The following is a 25,329-nucleotide window of genomic DNA, read 5'->3' on the forward strand; positions in this document are numbered from 1 at the left end:
CAGAGTCAAGCTATTTAATGTCGACGTTCTTGGCAGATATTCTTTAAATCTATATACGCGGCTCCACTAGCGTCGTAAAAGCTACATAGCGGCATAAATAAAGCAAGAAATAAAGAACCAATAGTATTTGCGTTTACACCTCTAAAGGTATAGAGAGATCGAGATAGATGCAGGCTCGGACATGGAGCCCTTCGTTGTGTTCTGTAACACGTGGATATTTTACATTGTACTACGCTCGTATGTTTGCCTGTTCTTTGGGCTTACACTCTGTTCCAGTTTAGTATGTGCATTACACCGAGCGTGGGCTTGCGTAGTCCGTGGGACATGCAATCGTCGTTAACTGCCCAGCCCCCAATTAGAATGGGAGAGTCCTGTCCATACAGCGCTCAGACGACGGGTAAAGGACGACGCGGGGCGGATACAGACGCAGCGTCCGTGGCCGCGTGTTCAAATAAGCCTTTCACTGCGGACACAACTGAGTGGCGGGGCACGTGATCGATGTAGCAGCGGTCCGAACGGTCAACATCGCGCGGCGCTGGCCGGGCCGTCGGGAGCCAACCGTTTTTTCATTCCTGTTCAGCCGAGCCTACCGGTCAGCTGCGCAAACGGCACCTTCGCCCAGTTCCCGCGCAAGGGGTTCTGGAGCGCCCGTACCCTGAAGCCGTGTGTACGGGCTATAACGGTATAGCTGTGTCGGTCGGGACGCACGTATAGCAAGGTGCATTTGAGTCGCCGTTCGAAAACGGAAACAGCCAACTGCCCCGCCTTTCCCTAGGCGAGGAATTCCGGCGACTACAAGCGCAAAACATATATAAGCAACTGCTAACAATGAGGCCCGGAGTTGGGTGAACAGTAGCACCGCTTCGAGCACCGTAAGGACTTCAGCTTCCCCGGTCGTATACCAACTTCATAACCGCCTCTGAGCATTATTGTTATGTCACGTGACTCAAACCTACCAATCGGGTACGTGGCTTGCAGGATACCGGAAACGCAGTCGTCTGCTCCATGCAGGTACAGAAGTAATGGATCGAGGCTTATTAGTTTTGGACTGACAAGACCGCGGGAATAGCTGGAACGCAAACAGCGGTGGAAACAGTGAAGCCAGCAAAAGCCTTTTTTTCTGGATCGCCTCGAGTGTATCGGCAGCCCCGCAAGAGGTCATGGGACATTTACGGCCGCTTGGGCGATTCCTGCTTCGCTTGGTAGCTGCAGGACTGATTCTGCTGGTATCGGCGGAGGAGCCGGACTTCATGAATCAAGTGATGCCCGTGATATGCGGTAAGTTGCCGACGCGTGCGAGTACCGGTCAGATTATTTCAAGTAAAAAATCGCGCAGCTCATGCAACGCACATATTGGCGTCTATGTGAAGCGAAGTTTAGTGAAGCGGTTTAATAAACTTATTTACAGAATTAAATGAAATGCGCAAATTATCTTTATCTTCGTTTTATGGAGCGTGTAACCTCGCGCAATGTTTATTCACCGCACAGGTCTCTCATATATCGCAGTATATGCACGTACATTTAATACACCTCTGGGGGTTGGCCAGGAATGGGCACATACGCAGTGGTCCGAGCAAAGGAATAGGCTAAATATAAGAATTTTCCTAAGCTACTAGATTAAGAAGTTTGTGAGCATTCGAAAAACGTGCGTGGCGACATTATACGTACGTACATGTTTTATTTCGTTATGTATTGTTTGATTACGCACAACGGAGGTGCGCGCATTATACTTTGGAGGTTAACATATAGAGTGATTATATATAAGCTGATGCGCATGTAACTTTTATCTTATGTTATCTTAAAGGCGGTCGTTTGGACTATAGTCTGTGGGTCATCCTTAACATATAGTGCCAAGGCGAATGCGGGCTGAAACAAGGAATCTGACAGCGCTGGCTTATACGCATGAATTTACGGCTTACGAAGGAACACTCGCACAGGACATTTAGCGTAACTGTAACCAAACATTTTGTAAAGTGCTGCGTCTCAGAAGGGTATCACCGAAGGCGTTCGCAGCCGCATTGATCTACTCGAAATATTTCTGTGTTGAGCATATTGATATAATTCTTTGAAGTCAGCCATGTGAGGGAAAACCTTGTAGAAACACTATTAGAAGTAAGCACGAAAAGTCACTAAAAACTGAAAATGCGAATAGAGAAGTAATATAGGCAAGTGTAAAAGAAATGACCAGTCAGAAACACGTCCAGTCGTGATTCTTTGACCAAGTGTGTGTAATGCCACATGTTTTCCTTTCCCTTCCCATTTGACATCCGCAGCGGCTACCCAGAATTTGACAAGGCGGATCTGGTATTTGGCTTGCGTGGAATACCTCATGGAGTACGGGGTACGTATCGGTAGAGCTCGCACTGCGCATGCGCCACAGTAAAACATCAGTACCTTACGCATATACGTGCGCGCGCACTATTTTGTTCGGAGCTCTTGAAGGCCGCCGCCTTGGGTTGTATATGGATGCCACTGGTCAAGGCACAGGTTGCTATACTCGCGATCAACCTTCTGTGGCAGTGAAGTGAAAGCCAAGGGGGCCGAGCTTCAGCACAGTAGTGCGGCAGCGTTTGGCAGCGCTTTCGGATTCTCGGAACAGACTTCCTTGGAATCCCTCTCGCGTCTGCCCCAGCCGCGGGAGGGAAAAGCCGCAAAATAATTCAGCTTCAACTTTCAATGGTGTGTTTTGTCTTGTTTAGCTGCAGAAAACAAGGTGTTTAAGTTTCCTCTTCCCCAGCATAAACTAACGCAAAAAAAGTGGGATATTTTTTTTTTTTCAGGAGCGCTCTCACTTGTGAAAGAGCTTTGCCTCAGTAGCCTTTCCTTCACTGCCACAGAAAGTTGGCCGCTATAGTATCCTCCCAACCTCAAGTATGCCGACATACGCCAGCGCCACTTCTTCCCTTGGTGGAAAGCGACGTCATCATGTATCAGGTCGCCGGTACCGCGAGGCGCTCGCGATGCCCACGATCTTTGCAAAATTGCTCCTCGCGTCGCAGTTGTTTCGCGATGGTTCGGCGGTCGGGTATAGCTAAGGTGCCTGCTACGTTGCTGCGTGGTGAACTGTCACAACAGCGATAAAGACATCCTGGGCCTGCAGCCACCTGCAGAGTTCTTCAGTTTCCCGTGTAAATTGGATAAAAAGAACGCAGGCAGGCCCATATGGATAAGGTGGATAACCGCCGTCCGCAGAAACAAGTAAGTCGGGACGCGAACGCTTGCCGTTTTACTTGCTATTATTCGCGGCAGCGTTGTTGATTCGCCTTGTAACTGAGTCATGACAGTTTGCTCGTGACGACGGATTCACCGTCGACTGACTTGCGCGTGCGACGTGCACTGTGTTTTCTTGTGTCTGTTTGAGAGCGCGCGCTTCATTTGTAACATCTGTAGCAAGTTGCAAGCAATTGAACGTTTTAGCTCAGGCGTATGATTAGGTAGCCCATTTCTAGAAAGAATGCGGATCGCTTATTGTGCGGCATCTTGACTCCGCGAGCTGTGTTGCGACATGAGTGCAGCGGCTGTTTGAATCGCTTTGGCTCTCGGTCGTTCTTTAACACCGGTGTAACACGGGCACTTTTGATCGCGATCACGCCCAATGCGGATCGAATTTTTCGGTCGCGGTCAAGAATGGTAGCTGTTGCATGATCCGCCAATCCGGATCGTGTTGGTTGAGCTCACTCAGCAGTATGCGGTGCAGACGACAGCCTACGATCGCGATCTGCATGGATCCGGATTTTGCAAAATCGTATTCAAACATGCCCGTGTAGAACCACCCGATCCGGATTTGACTCGGCAGCGCTCCAAAGCGCCTGAGTGAGAGGGATATAAATTCATCATCGGTTTAGACACCTCGAAAACAGCGTTGCCTAAAGCCTCATCCGTTACTCACTTGTCACGTCATTTCGTTGCCGAACACATGGCGTGTCAAACAGACGCGCGACGCGTAGACATTAGACGGGACGCGATCACTGCGAAACATTACCTTATTTTACACGTGCGAGCAACAACGGACGTCCGTATAGAGCCTTACACGTCCGACCTCTAGAAGCGTTGTGCGTTGATAGCGACGAAGCGTCCGTGGACATCGTCATTTCAGCGCCGAGTTGTCGAGCGAAGGAGAGGTCTCTTCAGCGGCTCCGGTTCCGGTTCAATATCTGATCCTCCATTCAGTCAGGCACATCCGGCCGTGACAGACGATGAATGTCGAAACGCAGAATCCGGAACCGTCAAGATCGGGGAACGACAGAATGCGTCTCACTGTGATGTAAGCGAATATATAGTCTCAAACACTGAAATTAAATCCATAGGTTTGCGAGGCATACCTGTGTGGATGTGTGTGCTGCCTCGACGTGTAAATACAAGTCTCAAATAAATTAATAAATATTCGCTCTCAACGTCTCAGATGGCGTCCGGGCCGCGAGGCACTTAAGCAACCACCACATGAATTTGAATGTCTTTATTCAAGCGGTTCGTTAGTGACACGTAGTCGGTTTCTTTTCACTTATCTTTCAATTTTCATCTAATTGACATTAAATTGACCGCTTGGCAGTTCAACTGTTAGAGGTAACTGCAAGCATTTTATTGCGGTCATTATTTTATTTCGTTTCATGTGGTATTACCACTATTTCGTGCATTTATTGGCGTGTCTTAGCTACTGCACATAACTTGATGAATGGGCGTTGTTTTTACCCAAGTCAGTGATGCAAGTGCGCTAATGTTTCGCTGCTGTAACAGTGTAATATATACCATCTCTGTACAGCTACGACGTCGCACTTTCGTGATGAAAAGGAACAAACGCGAACATTTGAGTTGTCGGTATATCTTTTTCCACGTTCGTGGTTCTTAAACGCCGTACAAAAACAGCACGGATTGAATCCTGGGGGTTTTACGCGTCAAAACCACGATTTGATTACGAGGCACGGCGTACTGAGGGACTTGGGATTCATTTTGACCACCAGGGGATCTTTAACGTGCCCTCAATGTACAGCATGGATCGCCAAATACCTTGTCTTAGAACTGCTGCAGTAGCGTCACTGTTTTGTTATTACTGTATTGTTTCAGCATGGTATATTTACTTTTCCAGAAATACAGGCGAGAAAAGTATTTATTTAAGTAAATAAATAAATAAATAAATAAATAAATAAATAAATAAATAAATAAATAAATAAATAAATAAATAAATAAATAAATAAATGATCCCACGCACCGTGAGAACTGATGAATAACTTGGGACAAGCTACAGAATTTACACGCACAGGGAATTTCCTTTTTCCTTGTGAAATGCTTTGATGATTTCAGCTATTGTTTTGTCGAAGTGGCCATGCAGGATATCTCATAAATACGTGTACCGCACGTATTTATTAACAGGCGGTGCACTGTAGACGGTGCGGATGTGCGCACTTACTAGAAAAGACCGAGATATCGTGCATCGCCACTCCGACAAAACAACACGTGAAATTCTCGAAGCATTTCACGTGGAAAAAGAACTCTGCGTCAGCCAGCCACCTTCGACCCTTCATGAAAGAGAAAGTGGATTTTTTTGCTCAAACAATTAACCATGTTGTGGTTAGAACAGTGCACAACCTGTCGCGTCAATATCTGCTTCTGTTGCAAGATGGTGCACATGCCTATTTACGGTATATCCTTAAGTATGTACCCGCCGTGGTTGCTCAGTGGCTATGGTGTTAGGCTGCTGAGCACGAGGTCGCGGGATCGAATCCCGGCCACGGCGGCCGCATTTCGATGGGGGCGAAATGCGAAAACACCCGTGTACTTAATTAGGTGCACGTTAAAGAACCCCAGGTGGTCGAAATTTCCGGAGTCCTCCACTACGGCGTGCCTCATAATCAGAAAGTGGTTTTGGCACGTAAAACCCCATATATTATTATTATTAAGTATGCGCATGCATTTACCACATAGCTCTTATAATTCATGTTTTCTGAAATAACGCTCTCATTTGTTAGTCAGTACTTGTCGTGCCGGTTCCGCTTGCTTTGTGTCGTGTAGTTTGCACTGTTTTTGTAAGATGTACAACATATACCAATTAGCCCAGTCTTCACTACTACTACACAAATGAACTTCCCAGGATGCGGCGTCGCTATATCGGTACAAGAGATATGACCGCGGTGCCCCTTGAGTAAAACAACTTTTGTGGCGTAACCTTTGTCAAGAGGCAAGGTTAACAATTGGAGACAAGTTTTCAGAGGAATTCTTACCGTCGATAACACGGCACGGAAGATTACGAATAACATGCGCTCCGATTGTGGAGTACGTCTAATTCGTTTCCGCCTTTACAAAGTAGCGGGTACATTGCTCAAAACGGTGAGTGCCGAAAGCGTATAGCGGAGAGCCAATATTTTGCTCTTCTTTTTTTCTAACATCGCAGTTGTACTTAGCTACGCGCATTTCTACACTAGCTGTGCATTGCGGCGTCTCCCTTTATTTACGAAACTGACACCCGTATATACATCCCTCGAACGCTCCCCATATATACGCTAGCTGTTTCTTTCGCGTTTCAAATTGAAGCTTTCTTTGCCTCCTTCCCCGAGTTTTGGCGTCCGTCGTTTCTAAAGTAGCATCGACGAAGCACGCCAGAATCAAAAGCGTTTATCCATTATCAATCAGCGCGACCTTACAACCTCCAGAAACAGTGACGTCATGGGGTGCCTGCATGGTGCAGTTCATCAGTTCTCCCGCGTTATGCTCTTCATGCTTACGCTGCGACAGTGTTCTCGCCGGATCATATATTTATGTATATATACTGTATCCGGGGCTTGCTCCGAATGCAAGTAACTGTCGAACGGGATTATACAGGGTGTCCCAGCTAGCTTTAGCCAGAGTTTTAAAATATGCGAATGCCACGTAGCTGGACTAAACCAAGGTAATGTCGTTTGCCGTCGCTTGGAGACACTCAAATTATTTGTTCATACCGCCTAATTACAAAATTAGTCTTAATTAATCAATCAACATCTCAAATATTATAATTACATGAAAAGTGTCAATGAGAAAATCGTAGAGCGACATGAAACACTCCCGATGCAGCTTTCTGTTTGCTCAATACGTGCTACATAAAAGTGTTCTTTCAGAGCGTGAAAGAAGCCCGCAAATGATCGCAAAATTGCCGCGCGAGGCACTTTGCGCGTATTCGCAGGCTTCTTTCAGGCGAAGTTGATTTGAGAAGTTGATTAAATAATTAAGGCTAACTATCTAATTAGGCGGAATGGAAATAAAATTAATTTGAGTATCTCCAAGCGACGGCAAACAACATTACCTTGGTTCTGTCCAGCTACGTGGCATTCGCATATTTTTAAACTCTGGCTAAAGTTAGCTTTGACACCCTGTTTAAACCCTGTACGCCGACCGCCAAAGTTGTGCGCCAGAGCGCACGCCCCTGTTCTGCGTAATAAAAAAAAATTAATTCCTACGTAAGACCTGGACATATAATGTAACCACAGTTGTACACATCGCTGTTAGTAGTATAGTATTTATTTAGTCACTTCACTAAATCTTCTGTTCGCATAGACTCCAACATGTACATTGGACTTTGCATATATGTTTCCTTTCCTTTCCCTCAATACCTTGATTCCTCGGCAGCTGGAAAACGACGCCAACTACTGCTTCAGCAGCGTGAACACGCACACCTGGGAGGAAGCGTTCGGATTCTTCTGCGGGGACAAAGAGGTATGAAGGGGACACTCGCATTTGCGTGCGCGCAACTCGATATATAATGCACAACCCTCCAGCGTGTTCTGAGAACGTCTGGCTTGTGCGAGCGCCCTTGACTCTGTAGCGCTGCTATTCGTGCACGTCTCTCTACCCTCATCTCTCTCTTTCTTTCCCTTCTTTCTATTACCCTTATTCCTTCCCCAGCGCAGGGTAGCCAACCGGACTCTTGACTGGTTAACATCCCTGCTTTCCTTTTCTCTCTCTCTCTCTCTCTTTCGGGCATGCACCGCAGCAATGGACCGGCGATGAGAAAGTTTGGTACAAAGACGCCGTCACAGTGGGCGACAAGTTGTACGACACTTCCTTGCAAACAACGCGTTGTCGGCGGCCACGTGACGACGCAATAACGAACACGTTTGGATGCACATTTTCTTCCTGCTTCCAGCAAGTGACGGAGCCTCTTACGACAGGCTTTCAGTGGACGCGGCTGCTTAACCTGTTTACCCACTGTACTCCAACAGTATATAATTCGTTTATTTAAAACTCCGCCGAACGACGCTAATCACGGTAAGTAACACAAACGAACACACCAGAAAGGACGAGAGTTACTGCGCTCTCTCGTCCTGTCTGGTGTGTCCGGTTGTGTTACTTACCGTGATTGCAGTGTCACTCGGAGCATTTTCAAATAAACAAACACCAATTAGCCCAGTTCATCGCCTTACTTAACAGTATACTTATAGTTACGGCCTGTCTGCGAAAAAATCGTCCTTGTGGCTTGTGCGCAAATCATGCATGCACGGTAGTTACGAACCGCGAACCCGCATAAGTTTAATAACGAGAACTATCAGTACTTGACACAATGATATACGTTACACGAATGTCGCTCGCAAAACTTTCTTGTAATAACTATACTCACAGAAACACAGCCAAGCTGACGAGGCCCTGCATGCCATTGACGGTCCTTGTTGACACGCGTCTTGTTGACATCACCAAGCAGTATTCAGACACCGATAATCGACTCTACATCAATGATGAGAGACACATGCGAGTATAAGAAACTTGGAGAGCCTGAAAGCAGTGGAAAAAAAAATAATAAAAATCGGCAGAACACATACCTGATGTCTTTCCATGTACGCACTTTCTTGGTTTTGGAGAACGGTGAATTGAAACAGAAGATACGCTGTGTAAAATGTGCAGGTCTTTTCATTAGAAGAGTAAAACGTGTCCGCTGCTTCGGGTCGTGTCTTCTTGTTCCGCAGCTGTCAGGACCTTCGAAGGGCGCACAATTCACTACTGAGAGAAGATTTACAACTGAGAAATGTGTAGTCCACATTGAGTGGCGCTCGCAGAGAGTCGATAGCGGTTAGAAGCAAATGTGCGCCACAGGATGAGACATGTGTGTGCTTGAATAAGAGCCCGGAAAACTACTCGGCATGTCGTAATGGAATGCCAAGATATTCGTCTGCAGCGAGACACGTCAGGGAGTGTCCACCTTCCTGAAGCGTTGGGATTCAAAGAAAGTGGAAGGATTAACTGGTCCGCAGTCGAAATAACTAAGAGACCTTTAGAGCATTGGTGGAAAAAAAAAGCAGGGAAGAGACTGATAGAACCGGAGTCATTGCAAGCGTACATAACGGTAGACTAATGTGATAGAGGTTCTAAATGCGAAAGATCGAGATCAGATAGGCAAAATGCTAGATCGCAATAGATTTAGTAAAACCTGATTAAATCAAGCAGGCTAGATGACTATTTGACGCCGTCCTGTTTCGAAGGGGATTCCAATAAAGTTCATCACCATCATCAGAAAGGACCTGCAAGTTCGCTCTTCTATATACGTCTGATGACGTCAAATGCCTCTTTCCGATTAGATTAGCAGTTCGGAGTACCGCAGCTGCTTTTGCTACTGCCTGAAAGACGCCGTGCTGCCGATTTCCGCCCGTTTAGATCGCTTGCTGCTATGTGCGCGTGTCATAAATTAAGTGAGTGAATTGAGAACATATGCGGCGCACAAAATTTAGTCAAACGCCTCAGTTGGCCGGAGCTGATAAGATATTCATAAGAGTTAAAGGTGCCGGATGTGTGGTCCAAATGGAGTGACGCTCGGAGAAAGTAGATAGCGGTTATAGAAGCTCAATTACGCGACGTAATTCTGATCCCCCAGTATGTCGAACCGCTACTGGCACATTAAACAAACATGGTCGCGCCCGTCACCACCTTGCACGAAGGCGCATGGTGTTATGGAACGATGGAAGTCACAGAGCACATAACTGGCACACAGATTTTGCGTCAAAATTCCTGTGCACGGGAAGCTCCGATGTAGCACCTATTTCGCTAGTGTGCGAAAGTGTCCAGAGTGACGTTCCCTCTTGGTTCTCTCGCAGGCATCGAAAGTATATAACGGTATGCAAGAGGCAAACAGAGTACAATGTTATCAAACCTAAGCATGAAGTCCTTGCAATTTCGCGCGGTGATGACTGAGGCTGATACGAATTAAGGAGAATGTGCAGAAAGAAAGAAAGAAAAAAAAGAAAGGAAGGAAGAAACCGAAAGGAGACGGTTCAGAAACATTTATTCTCTAACATTCCAGTACAGGCGAACGTACGGAGCAAGAATAATAAAGGAATAATGGCAAGTAATAATAAAGTAAGTGAGCTTCGTTCCCGAAGAGTTCAATGTATATACTGCGCCACTAAATCCCTAAATATATAAAGTAGCCTAGTATTACTCTCGTGACAGGTAACTTACACCACGAGGTCGCCACGAGAACCCCCCCCCCTTTTTTTTTTCTGTGAAACAGCAAACCAATTTAGTCTGCATTCCTTTTTCGATTTCCCGGCGTTAAAATGGACACTACACATTTACGACTCTATTAGCGCTATTTACGTGCTATATATATATATATATATATATATATATATATATATATATATATATATATATACGAGCTATACGAGCTATACAGATACATTTAGGTTTAATTTGCGGAGATCGTTGTCGCTTCCGAGTGGCACACGCGAGCGTTAAAAGAAGAAAAAGAAAATGGGTACACGTGCCCAGGACGTTAGCACATAAGGAAATAGCTCACGCGGCTAAAACAGCGCGCAAGGACAGGCAAGCAAGCGCTGCACGTCAGCTTCCTTTCGAGTCGAGAACAACGCGTGCACAAAGTGAAACGCGGAACAGCTGGCTCGCTCGCGTGCAACGAGAGGCGCAGAGGTGAACGTCTCGTGCGGCCCGCGTATCTCGTCCTGCGTGCCGCCGTTTGTAACAGGCGCACAATGCCTTGCAGTCAAGACAAGGCCACCCTTGGCCGCTTTTGATGGAAGGAAATAAAGATTTGAAAAAAGAACAACGGTTCACAGAGCGCGCACTAACACCACCTGTTGGATGGAAAAGGCGGCGAGGAAACAACCACACACAACGAGACAGGTGGAACAGCTGCTGCCGGAGAGCCCGACAGCAGGAGGCGCATACGTAGCACCCTGTGACTGGGGGTGCCACGCTTGATGCCTTGCCTTCGCAGTGCGTGCGCGCGTGCGTGCGTTAAAACGGTCGCACAGGGTTCGTTATGCCAACTAACCCACCAAGCCGAAATAACCCCGCCGGGGCCCAATATTCGATGGAACCGGATGTGGAATTCTCGAACCGAAGTATTAATAAATTCGCGTCCGAAGTTTCTAAATACTTTCGCACTCCCATAGACTATAGTCCGCGACCTTATTGTTTCAACTTCCGGACTCCAGTAATTCTGTGTCTGCACTTGCGCCTGTTACCGAAACTTCCTTTCTTTTTTCCGCGCGACAATAGCCACATAGTCTCTCGTGCACTCGAGTGGAATTGAGATAATATGTAATTATGGGGTTTTACGTGCCAAAACCACTTTCTGATTATGAGACACGCCGTAGTGGAGGACTCCGGAAATTTCGACCACCTGGGGTTCTTTAACGTGAACCTAAATCTAAGTGCACGAGTGTTTCCGCATTTCGCCCCCATCGAAATGCAGCCGCCGTGGTCGGGATTCGATCCCGCGACCTCGTGCTCAGCAGCCCAACACCATAGCCACTGAGCAACCTCGGCGGGTGGAATTTAGATAAGGAAGACACCGGAAAAAAAAAGAAGAAAAGAAAGGAAGACCGAGAGTAACTTGAGCTTGCGCAGGTTGCAATGTTGGATTCTCTCGAAAACACGAAAACCGCATTGCGGGGTAACGTTACTCAGGAAATTAAGAAAACCCTTCCATTATTGCGGTTGCATGTGCTGAGAACCTCGAATCTACGTGGTTTTGAAAAAAGATCTTATTCATTCCGATTATTCGGGAGTATTTGCGAAGTCTGTCTTATCGCTTTCTTTGCAGCTACAAAAGTATTCAGTTCTCGCAAAAAAGAGGGGAAGAAAAACTATATCTCTGCACGAAAGAGCTAAGGCTGCACTGGATCGCGACCAGTCTTCAAACAGAACAGTCAACGTTTCAAACATCACGAGATGATGTCATAGTATAAGCGTCTAAAAAATAATAGTAGTAAAGAAAATACATTTTAAAAAAATCAGTCGTATTTTCTCTTTTGCCGAGTCCGTAACATTTTACGACAGTTTACGCAAGTAAAGCTCTCTCTGTGCCGCCATATCGACAGTTTGTCTTTCAGACAAAGCCTCTCAATCCTTCTGTATTCTTTCCAATTTCCCTTTTCTTGCTTTTTTTTCATATTTCATTCCTTCCTTCATTCACTTCTAATTTATTCCGTTGCTTCGCTCTTTCTTTCCTTCCTAAGATTATCTGCCCCACTCCGAGGTGCCTTATCTATATCCTGTCGTCACCGAACCGCAGACAACACGCAGTAGCCAGCGTCGGCGGGCATATCCGCCGAGACACTCGGCAATCTTGCCACGAAGTTACCGATAAACGATAACAACGAAAGTGTTTCCAGCTGCGGTGCACGTATCGCAGATAGAATCACGCTGCTGTCTCGAAACAAACCGCGACCCATCTAAACCAGTCCAAACGCTTTGCGGTATATACACTGCGCTCCCTGACCGCCAAAAGAGCCACGCGAATAGCCAGTATAGTAAATCCACGAACGACGGTTTTTCGGCTGCGGCGGTGTGCTGTTACTATTACGCAGGAGGACAAGCACCATTTCCTGATGCAGTGCTTCTCGGACCGCATCAACGAGAACGTCATGTACGACGCCAGGGACGTGGACAAGATGCTCCGGGTATGCGCGCGCCGCGTCTCTGCGTGCATGGCGGCCGGGTAGTGTGTTTGCGTGACCGTTGCCATGGCTACCGCCGGCGTTTACAACCCTGCAGTGGCCCAAACTCGGTTGCATGTCGAAGGAAATTATAACTTGTTCACCTTTGTTTCTTGCCATGAAGAACACGAGGGAAAAAATGGCAATATGAGATCCTATCAGAGTTAATTAGTACAGTGTTTCATCAATCAGTAATTGGGTTGCTGCGCTATTCAGAACTGAAAACGCGCTCCAGCGTAACCAAAACGCTATAGCTATGCGCTATATAGGATCCCCGTACTTAAATAAAAATTGAGGTGTCAAACTTGGCGTGGCATACACAGGGTGTCCCAGCTAACTTTAGCCAGAGGTTATGCGAATGCGACGTAGCTGGACAGAACCAAGGTAATGTTGTTTGCCGTCGCTTGGAGATACTCAGAATATGTTTTCATTCCGCCTAATTAGATAATTAGTCTCAACTAACTGATCAACTTCTCATATATCATAATTAGGTAAAAAGCGTCAAAGATAAAATTGTAGAGCGACATTAAAAAGTCTCGATACAGCGTTCTGTTGCTCAGTACGTGCTACATAAAAGTGTTTCTCCGAGCGTGAAAGGAGCCCGCAAATGCGCGCAAAGTGCCTCGAGCGGCCAATCGCGCGGGGATTTTGCGTGCATATCCAGCTACGTGGCATTCGCATATCTTTAAATTCTGGTTAAAGTTAGCTGGGGCACCCTGCATATGATACATTGGGCACTATACCGGGCTAAACTCACGGGATTTCATTTTAACAACTGCGGGATCTCAAAAAAGAGAGAAAAAGAAAAGAAAGAAAGAAGAGAAAGAAAATTTAATGTCTCCACAACCTTCGTATTCGTATTTTCAGCCCAACTGAATATATTTATATATGATGACAAATTGCTCGGAAATCGAATGGTTTCTCAGAGGCTGTTGTCCGCAAACTTTTTACGCTGAATGTATATATGTCACACCGCCTTGAGTCTCACATTGCACTCTTTATCAATATGCTATTTTGCTGCGTATTCACCACGAAGTTTACAAGAAACGACAAAGCTGAGGTATAAGCTATCAGCACATTTATCGATCAGGAACTATTTGTAGAAGAAAAGGAAAATGATCAAACGTCGCTGGCACAGGGCAATCGAATTGGACGAACGAAGCACTATAGCTAACATAACTGACTCACGTTTCACACGATGTATACACAACAGGCGTGAAGAGGCCGAGACAACTTCATGAACGGTGAAAACGTAAGTGTATACGTAGGATGACTATATTTTAAACAAACTGGGAACGCATGCTCTTGACGCAAGTGTCACATTCTAAGTAAATACGATAAGTTTCATACAGTTCACGTAAGCACAGCATCGACAGCAGCACCGATACTGTGTTTGGAGCAAAAAAGTCCGCAACCATATTTTTAGTCGCTTGCAAGCTTTTCCTTGGTATGCCCCCCTCCGTGCCCGATCAAAATAGTTTTAATTTCTATATCTCCTCTCTCTCTCTCTCTCTCTCTCTCTCGGTATACCTCGGGCCCGCGACAAGCGCTTAACGTTTAAAGGCGGCTTCGGTCCATCGGCCACGACTGGTCACTGTGACGTCGTTAAGACGAATAGGCGGACACCTTACACGGCTCGGTCCACTTGCAGGAGTCGTCGGTGTTAACGAAGAAACGTCACAGGAGCCAGATATCAACCGCGGGGAAACATGATAACGCTGCTCTTCTCACTTCTGTGTTCCTTCATATCTGCACCAAGTGTGCATAAGACATCGTTTCAGTCCAAGTGATCGCTGACGACACTGGAGACAGAGAGAGAGAGATCAACGAGACTTCCCTGCAGGATCAGTGCAATCGAACGTATAGAAGTCGTCTACAGATGCCTCCATGCACCTTTTAACGCGAAAGCGTTAAGGGTGCCGTGTCGCAGAAAATCTGGCGTCGGCGGCCGGCGTCGTCCAGCGCCGGACGTCGCTTCGGCAAAAATAATTTCGTATTTAGGACCACGCATACCCTACCAATCTTCTACCATCAATGTTGCTCACACCTTGTATTTCATTCTTCACAAAGTTATTCCTCGGAATTTTGAGAACGGCAGCCCTCAAACAAGTGTAATAAAAACAAAACACCGTCAGCGCATATCCTTTACGTTATCTCTTATCAGAATGAAATATTAGAAGCGCGAAACAATAGCAGGAGATAAACCCAAGCGAGAGGCCGCGTTTCTACCAAAAAGCTAGCTTGCCTTCGTGCACAGCATTCGCGGCCAGCGTTTCCCGGTAAACGTTACGGTTACATAAGCTGCAGTTGCCGGGAAGCATGAAAAGCAGTCGGGGGTCTTCGAATGCTATCGCGTTCCACTCTTAAAGGCGAAGATTAAGCGTCTTCCAAAATTTTCGCAGCATATTGAATTTTTGTTCAATATTTTACGAACTTCTTCGGTATATGCTGCGATATATTGACCTTTATTCAAACGCAAATATTGTTTTGCTGGCTTTGCGATCCTTCCACGTGTATACGATGCCTTTCGGCACGCTTGTACGCAGTAGAAGTTACGGCTTCGTTCTTTTAAAACAGGTTCGAGAGGTATACACACTCGCGGTGCCCAGTTATACGTAATTTGTTTAGTATTTTGTGGGCTTCCTTCCAAGGCTGGAAATAATGAAGATCCGCGTAGCTTTATGAAAACAACTACATATATATAGGCTGTTTCCAAGCGCTCGAGCAGTTCTTTCGGGTCTGTCCCGTTCCCGTCACCGTTCTCGGATGGAGTAATTCTTTATCGGACGAACTTCAGGCTGGGGTGGCCCTTACACCTTTTGTCGCCTGGACATTAGGCCCACCACCTGAACGTGAGGTCCAACCACCGAAGACTCTGTGAGCTGTCCTGAGTGTCCCGCCCCGGCATTTTGAAGAACGTGCGCCACCTAACGTTGACATGCCCAAGAACGTGGTCTATACGACACATTATTTTTAAAGCTGCCAGCCTACGAAGTAATTAAACTAGTTATGTGCGTTTTAAAAAGCCGCTGCTACAAATATTACATAAGGAGGGCCTGTACACTTTTGCTTGGGCGTTCTGGTATGCCTATGGTTACGCGTGCTAAAAAAAAAAAAAAGAAGAAGAAACTCATGATCTAGCAGATGCCTAAAATTCTGAATAATTTCTCTTAAACAATAAACCATAACGAGAAATATCTTATGCTGCTCAGTAAAACTGCGAACGATGTACCGTTAGTCTCATCCGTCCTGGACGCGCAACTTCTTCAGGAAGCTTGGTTCACGTGACGTGAAAAAAAAATTGTTGCGTTGCAACTGACGATGAAAATTTTTGATCGAATTAAGAGGCACGAAGTCGACGAAGTTTGTGGTTGTATTCAATCTGGTTTAAGATATCTCCAAAACGCTAATTCTCGTATTTTTGATTGGTTGATTTTAACGTCACAAAGCAACACTGGGATTACGAGAGACGCCGTATAGTGTACATAAACTTGATTTTAATTGCGATCACCTGCAATTCTTTAACGTGCACCTAAGCCATACGCGCAGGGAGTGTCTCTGCATTTCGTTGCCGTCTAAATGCCACCGACGGGAATCGAACCCACGACCAGCTTCTCAAAAAAAAAAAAACAGAACGCCACAACCACTGAGCCGCCAAGGCAGGCTTCTTCCATATATATCGCACGCTTTATTGCACTACGGAAATCAGATAGGAATCAGACGGAATAGGAAACAGCGACGTGCGCGCATAGGTGTCGACGCGTGCTGGCAACACTTTCTCTTCTTTTCTTTTTTCTTGGAGGAAGGAGAGGAGGGGTGTATGTCACACGCACGCTGCTAAGGTCGTCTTATAGATGAGAAGGAATTCACTGACTGACACGTACGTGCACATTCCGCGTGGTGTAACCTTTTACCCAGAAATGCGAAGCGCGCGTCTTCAAGAGAGACAGATGTCGGAGTACCCGCTGTGCGTGTAAACTGATGCCGAAACAATTTATTGCACGCCTTGCGATGTCTCATCTCTTCCAGAACTGCAAGTACAGGATCCCGCCGGACTGAACCTTCTGCTCGACCGCTGCGTCGAACGAGGCACACGAGCGTGACGTCACTGTGTTGCAGAGCCAAAGAGCGATGGCCATTTCGCGCGACGAGAGACGGTTGTCGTCACGAGTTGGCTCGCATCCGATATAATCAGCTTGTTTCTCTTGTCAAATTAATTCATTTTTAAAGGAGGTAAGGGGGGAACAAAACGTCGAAATGTCTGTTAGGTGTTTGCGTACATGGCTATACCACGCAGTATATCCTGCATCAAAAACGCAAGCTGCCCTCATTCACGTACAAAGTATAGTGAGCCCTGTTAACAAAGAAATCGTATCCTGCCGGCGACCCGAATACTGCAGGCGCAAACGCAAATTCGCAGACGCCATACTGCCGATCTGCAAGTGAGTGTTCAAGCAAGGGAGATGTGAGGAGGCGGAGAGGAGGTCGACAATCGCACCTGTAGTGATATTTCAGCACCGTCGAGCTTCCATGGATGGTGTGATAAATGGCACACGTATAGAGACAGCGTACTTATATATGACGTCAGTACCTTTCTTTTTTAAATCTGATGCATCCCGCCAGCTCAGCCAAGAAGTTATAGAAAACTGTGACGTGGGCATGTCCGTGTGCATTCATCTTGAGGAAAACAGAGCGATACGGGAGCGTTTGATTTCTTCCGGAACTGCAGCACAGTTTGCGCACGAGTTCGGTGGTGGCTTACATAGTTCACTCCGGGCATTCGCAGTGGTAGTTCCAAAAGCATTTGGCATCGTGCTTCGTTCCAGGTTTTTGTGCCCGTATTCCCAAGTGCTCGCGTGCGCGCGCAATAAAACGTGTTTCTATCTTAATAAATTTTAGAGTTGCGATTTCAGCGCTTGTTTCTTGTTGCTGCCTCCGTCCGCGGTGTTTTCTTAAAGGGACACTAAAGCGTAGCGCTAAATCAGTCCATACTAACGAAGTGTATTCTTTGAAACTTCTAAGTGTATTTATATGGCGGGGAAGGCTGCTTATACGAAAGAAGAAAATGGACTTTCCAAGTTTCCCAATTTTTATTTTGCGCCCGAACTACACCCTCCGGTATGTCTATGTGGTGTCACACCCACAAAGCTCTCTCTTCTTCCTTTTTTTGTCGTTTTTGCATAGGAAAAGTTTTCCAAGCCTGTTGGGTTTAGTGTATGCCAAATTTAGAACGTGATAACGTGATGTGAACCTTGCTTCTCGATAAACAGTTATTTTTCCAAGCCTGTTGGGTTTAGTGTATGCCAAATTTAGAACGTGATGTAAACCTTGATTCTCGATAAAGTTATTTTTGCAAGCCTGTTGGGTTTAGTGTATGCCAAATTTAGAACGTGATGTAAACCTTGCTTCTCGATAAACAGTTATAACCACTCCCTGGCAAGTACCGTTAATATCCGTGACCTCACGTGGTGCCTGCGCGAGAACCTTAAGGTGACGTCACCACTCGTACTTTCCTGACGTACCAGTCCTCCGCTCATGTAACGAGATTGGCCTTTTTAGTATTGCATAGGTATATTTTATACTGTCCTCGTATATCGGTGCAATTCCAGGTGTTGTATTTCATCTGTACATCAAGGGCAGGCAACGAGATGGGCTTTTTTCTTGCAGACGGTTAGCGTGACAAAGTGGTTAGTGCGTGTTAGCTGCCACCGAATGCGTCATTTACATCTGTTCGCTTTATATTATATATAGAGAGAGAGAGCATCGCATGCGAAATACGAAGGTTGTGGGTTCGGTTCCCGCCTGCGGCAAGTTGTTTTTTCATCCACTTTAATTTCCATTAATTTATCGTTTCTTTATTTCATTTATTAAGCACAAGTAATTCCCCTATGTTGTCCTTAGTGTCAGTGTTTGTTGGCCTCTTATGACATGGCTTAGCCGGGTGCGCGACGAGTTCGCGTCCTCGCCAGACCTGCAATAAAGTTTATTCACTCACTCACTCTTATGATATGACTAATAAAAATTGGGCCCCTGGGTTAAACCCTCTTTCTTCTCATTGTATATATATATATATATAACTCTAATAAACAACTCTAATTATTGTTTGAATCGCAGAAATATCAATTACAAAGCTGCGGGTACCTCAAGTAACCTCCGAATCAAGCATTTGTCTCGTGCTCAGCTTCGCCTCGTCGATTTTTCCGACAAAAAAGAAAAGCGCGCGAGACACCCAAAATACGAAATAGATACGCGCTCGCCCGCCGCTACTCAAGCGCTCCCAAGCACCACTGATGTGTTGCCACCGATAGCCAACGGCCTTACTAGCGGCAGCATAAGCGTAGCGGAGCCGTAGGGGGGAGGGGCATTTCGAAGCCGGGTAACCATCTATGGGGTAACCATGACGGTGCGCTTGGGACTGAAATTTTGCGCACTCATCTTGTTCTGTAGATAGGCGCGCCCGTAACGTAGGTTCCTTTTGTTCCCTTTAGCAACAGAAACAAACATTGAGCAGGCTATGTCCATCTAATGCATTTTGGCGGATCCGTACGGCCAGCATATGCTGTTGTTGATTACGTAAATCATTTATGCTTGACGTGTCAGTGCGTAGGTAATAACGGGAGATCTCAACGGTACCACGTCAGTGACCCAGCTGCTCTTCAAGCAGACAGCCATCCCCTTCACAAAAGAATGCTGAAATGATCCTGGCTCTGGGGGCAGCGCACGGCGACAAGATGAAGGCAGCCAAGCTATTCCGGATGTGGCCTTGTGGGGGACGCCCTAGTCCGTCAACGTACTAAGTCCTTAGCGAGACGGGTAGCTTCACAAGAAAGCGACACAGGACTGCGACGGTAGTCAAAGAAACGGACAGACTGACAGACAATGAACTTTATTTGATCCTGAGGAGCTTCAGCGGAGGCCCCTATCGGGGACCCACGGAAGCCGCTGGCCGCGTCCAAGTCGGGGCAGGAATACCGTGATGTTCCAGCCTTTCTCGGGCCCTCTGGATTGCCTCTAGTTGTGTCTGAAGCGATGGGCTCCGGAAGAAACGGAAAGGGATGTTTTTGCGTTCTTTGCTGCTAACCCTCACGGTAGTGTGCGCGACGCCAGAGCGGAGGCCGAAACCTCAAGGTAATCAGTGTGGAGGATTTTAAAGGTCATATGCACTAGTACCATGTACACCCTTGCAATTTTTTAACAATAACGCGCGAGTGTCGACCGCGCGGCATGCCAGTGGCCCTGTAGCGGTGAGGCGATACCCTAAAGCCGAACAGCGCTGCAGAATACATCCGAACTAGAATTTGTTTTGCACGACCGCACATAAAGTTGGCAATCCTGCAGCCCTCGCCGCTACAAAGCAATTGACACGCCTTGAGGTCGACACTCGCGCGTTATTGTTAAAAAATTGCAAGGGTGTATATCTTCATCAAAAGTTTGAAGACCGAGATTTTCAAAACAAACTTGACTTTGCCAATTGTATTTTCACGAACTGTGAAGAAGAACCGGACTTTTCCACTCGCGTGCTTTGGACGGGTGAGGCTAGTTTCTCTAGAAACGCTCAAGTTACCCTTCACAACGCGCTACTGGAGGAATAGGAATCCCCACTGATTGGCACAAACGCGACACCAATACCAGTGGTCGTTTAATGTGTGGTGTGGAGTTTTTTACGGAAACATCATCGTACCCATCTTTTTTCGACAGCACACTAACGACGCAACGCTACGTCTACATCCTCGAGGACCCCGTGAACGACGTCTGTTGCAACCTTATTTGCGTACATTCGCAACGTCTGGTTTCAACACGATGGAGCTCCTGCGCATAGTAGTAGTCAGTCTCGAGCGTGGCTCGACAAGCTTTTTCCTGGACATTGCGTTGGCCGGCACGGACCTGTACCCTGGCCTGCAAGGTCGCCGGACATGACACCGCTGCAGTTCTTGTGGGGCTACGTGAAAGATCGCGTGTATAGCAGCGAAGCTACCACACCGGACGCCCTAAAGAAAAAAAAAATGAGCACAGTCTGCCACGAGATCCCAACGTCGTTGGTCAAAGCTACAACAGCACAAGTGTTGGAAAGAAGCAAGTACTGTATTGGCTTCAGACGGTGACCTGTTTGAGCACGTGCCATAAGTGGCAGTGGAAAATAACAGCTCAAAACTGCACCTTCATGGTGTCACCCTATCCTCACATAAAAAAAAAGCTTGCGACAAAGATAGAAATAGGTAAAAAAATGCTTTGTTTTGCCTCTTTTCTGGAGTTCAAGAGACAGAAAGTGTAAATGGCTAAACCAGTTGCATCTTTGGATGCCGCATCGTAGGATCGCCCGAGAGGTCTCGCGACCTGACTAGCCTGGTGCGATAAGCGTCAGCATCTGCGGACGCAAGAACATTGTGCTCGATCGTAAGGCACTCGGGATAGCTTTAACCTTCGCGTATCATGAAACAAAGCTACAAAAGAAATTCAACCAATGCTTAAAAAAAAAAACGTGCGCAAGAGAGCACGAAAAAAAAAAAAGGCAGCTCTCGGAAGAACAGAAAAGAACTACTCAGGAATTTCTTTCAATAAAAAATAAACCAAAAGCACGGAAGGCTTCTCAGTCACCCACAACGAATGCAGCCATATATTTTTCAAAGGTTGTTTGGAGGCGCTTGGGTAGGGGCGCACGAACGCGCATGTATATCATATTTCCCGGGCTTTTGTTTTTTCTCGGAAAAAGCAAACAGGCACACATCAGCATGACATAAATGCTCAATTCGGAGGCTATTTAAGGTGCCCTACAACTTTGTAATTAACATGTTTGCGATTCAATCAATAATTCAAAAGTTCACTAATTAAAAGCGATTATTTCTTACTTAGTGATGAAAAAATACTGGCTTAATTACACACGACTGCCGCTACTATGCAGTCGGTATGATTTCTCTGGTGCACTTGGTCTCTCTTTTTTTTTTTTAATTGTGGCCCAAGTTAACTGGGACAGCCAGTATATATAGACCGTTTTTTCGTAGGCGCCGCCATATTGTGAACGCAGTGGCGCCGCCTATGAGCAGCGCCATACTGGCTTGGGTGAAAGCGGTCTTTTGCATGGCGGCAGGTTCTGGCGTTTGTTTTCGCGGTCGTGCGGTCTGTTTAGTATGACGTGCGTCTTCTACGTGGCAAACGGTTCTGTGAGACGTGCTGAAGTGGTTTAAGGCGTCATGGCCGGAATTTCTGCTGGCGTTGAGGTGGACGGAACACGCAGCGCGATGTGTGCTCGCATATTTGAGCCTACGATCAGCCTCGGAGATCAATTGTGTATTTCTGAATGTTCCAATCACTAATGTGACCTTATTTCAGTATTATCCTCTATTTCTAAGCTGCGGTTTAGGAGCCATGAAACATACGCGACGATCGTAACAGCGTGGGTACCGTTCTGCTACGATAGGATCTGTACTGTTATACTTTGACAAGCGTTCAAACTGTTCGCTGCAGGTTACATTGTGTGACTACTTGGTTGGATGGCTGAGGTTTCCACCCATGAATAAAATTGATTTGGCGAGTAATAGGAGCCTACCTTACAGTCTGAATTAAGCTTGTCCAGCAAAGCGACCGTTTACGAACTGCGCGAGCGTCCTAAGTAGTAGTAGGTGCTGGATTATAGATATAATTGTTCTATATAGCGCATGGTCCAAGCATACGGCATGAGTGGTTATATATTTATAAACGTTGTGCGGCGTTAGCCCGTTTTCTCTTGCTTTTTAGAGAAAGAGGGTGATAACCGAATTTCTTTTTTCGGTTGTGTTCATTCAGTCCTCAATTCGACGCACTCACATGTATTACGGAAATTTTGCGATCAAAAATAGCCATCGCATTCTTTTTATTCGAACCCGCTCATATATTATGGCTGTATAAAGGCCAAAAAAGCAATGCCGAAGCACACAGCTTATATATGTATCGTGCTGGTTCACCAACCGCAGTGATCGCTGTGTCGAGCAGCGCCATGGGCCTCATGCAGAAAGGCTAGCGTAGACATATGGTAATTTCAAGCATACTAGACTTGAAATGCGTGAGAACGATGCCAGTGTATCACAAATATTTGATAGCGCCTGCCGCTCAGATGTTTCGTGGTTGCCTATAGGTTGGCCGGGCACGAGCATGTGCTCTTATGTTTTATGTTTTACTCCCTACGCCAATCTATCAGACAGTGAGCTGATTTACCACTTATTGCTGGTAATGCAGAGACGCCGGTTTTCTTTGTTGAATTAAAATAGATATAAGCAAAATAGTGAACAACACATACACGCACCGCGGCTGATTTTGCGCGTCACATTTTTGCGCCCCCAAGACATATTTCTGCCTACAGTATAGTTACCGATGCACCGAAAGTCTTCCCTGACGACCTTATATGAACGAACATGACGTAAATTTCACAAAGTAATATCTAAAACATCTCGAAATCGTTCCGCAGCACGCGACAGCATTACTTGCAAGCAGCGCCGCGCCGGATCGCCCAAGCCAGAGAGCAGGAAAGGCTCTCCGCGCGCCCTATCCTCCTCGCCCGATGAAGAGGAAGCCGCCGATGGCCACTACGCGTAACATTGGTAAATTTTCACCGACAAAGCGATAGCGCATTAGCTAGTCTTGTGTTGCCAACGGCGCAGTGAAACACCGGCCGGTATTTGTCTACTTTTCTGCATTCCTTGTTTGTTGGTGCCTTGTTCTGAAGATGGATTACATTGCTTGAATACCAAATAGGTCAGTCTTACCGTAAGCAGTGGCTTTAGCACTGTGGGATTGATATGCCAGAAGTGACAAGAACAGAAGATGGGCAGCAACATGATCTTGGAATTTCCGCAGCAGTTTTCCGTGCATTAGTTTCAGCATCATTTGCTTGAGGCTTGCTAATTGTTTATCAACAACAAACTTGCTTCATTAAAAAAAGCAAACAAGCCCTAGCATCGACATCTTGTGATGCTCTTGTTCAACCATAATGTGCAAGAAATGCGCTGGAGCATTTACACACAGATAGGGATAGCTCTGATAGACACAGGATGTGCAGACAGCTTTAACCCAAAATACATACATGCTCTGCTGCAGATTACTGTGCAAATATAAAACATATCTCGTATGCCTGCTCAGGACGAATTTTTTTTGTTTATCTGTGGAAGTTTTGTGCAGCAGAAGATACTTTCAAACTCGGATAACAGAATTAGCTACAACTTCTGGCCAAGTTTACCTTTAGGCAGCGATTACTGGCATGGATCTTTGCCCCAGGAATGCAGTCATACTGTGAATATAGATCACTTTTAAGTACAAACCAAATATTTATTTCTTATGCAACAAAAAATGCTGGTGTTTAGAGTCAAGGCTGTTCATACACTTTTACTCAATGCAAAGCCCTATACACGCCTAGAAAGTCTGGTTATAATTCTTGGTTCTTCCTAATTTATACAGCCTTACATTTACATGTCTGCAAACACAGATCTGATACACATTGGCAAAGACTCACACAAATAAAGTGTCACGTGTAGCGCAGCTTGTACACATCTGGCATGCTTTATAGCTCACAACTGATGCTTTACGTGCACATGTTCAGCAATGGTAGAGCAGACGTCATTCACATAGAAAAAACAGTACTTACAGAAAATAGTCTGCTTTTTCTTCTTATCACAAGTGGGCTTTATGTGCTTGTAGAAGTCACACAAGCAACTTGTTTGAAGACAAGTAGGTGCTGTTTCAGGTACAGCGTGAAACAAATTTCATTTATTCATTAAGTAAACTGACGTAATAGTTCTGTGGAAACCCGCAAGGTGGAAAGAATTAATAAAGGGAAAATGAGACATCCACCCAAACGTAGCTACAAAGGAAACCCATACGGGTTCCTCGAAAGAGAAGCTTCACAGTTGAAGAAAAATTCGTCCTGGTCCGGGACTCGAACCCAGGACTACCGCCTTTCCGGGGCAGCCGCTCTACCATCTGAGCTAACCAGGTGGCTAGCAGATGGCAGGCGAACTCTTGCCTTTGCTTCTGAGTTGTTGATAAATTCGACTTCGCCTGCCATCTGCTAGCCGCCTGGTTAGCTCAGATGTTAGAGCGGCTGCCCCAGGTTCGAGTCCCGGACCAGGTTAAATTTTTCTTCAAATGCGAAGCTTTTCTTACGAGGAACCCGTATGGATTTCCTTCATAGCACTTCGCTATGTTTGGGTGGACGTTTCATTTTCCCTTTATTATTTACGTATTCTGGTACATAAAATTTTCTTCACTGCTTCGACCCTACTGTATTTAACAAATCAGATTATGGACATGACCAATAAAATTTGTAAAAGAAAGTTTTGGACTTTGGTCACAAGACTACATTCGAAAAGGTCATTCTGCACAGATCCTGTGTGTTGCTGAATAACTCATGAAAGAAATGGGCGGACAAGAAGTTTAAAAACAATAACAG

General features: G+C 46.0%; 1 protein-coding gene across 1 annotated transcript; it reads left to right on the top strand.

The window, feature by feature from the left end:
• The first annotated feature begins 585 nt into the window (after positions 1-585).
• On the top strand, positions 586-17,826 carry LOC135916989 (uncharacterized). Its single transcript, XM_065450433.2, has 5 exons — positions 586-1,278; positions 2,274-2,341; positions 7,594-7,680; positions 12,786-12,878; positions 16,944-17,826. The coding sequence occupies exons 1-5, from the start codon at positions 1,161-1,163 to the stop codon at positions 16,971-16,973; spliced, it is 396 nt and encodes a 131-aa protein (XP_065306505.2). The 5' UTR covers positions 586-1,160; the 3' UTR covers positions 16,974-17,826.
• The last annotated feature ends 7,503 nt before the right edge of the window (positions 17,827-25,329 follow it).

This window comes from Dermacentor albipictus, chromosome 1 (assembly GCF_038994185.2).
Source record: "Dermacentor albipictus isolate Rhodes 1998 colony chromosome 1, USDA_Dalb.pri_finalv2, whole genome shotgun sequence".
Taxonomy (NCBI): domain Eukaryota; kingdom Metazoa; phylum Arthropoda; class Arachnida; order Ixodida; family Ixodidae; genus Dermacentor; species Dermacentor albipictus.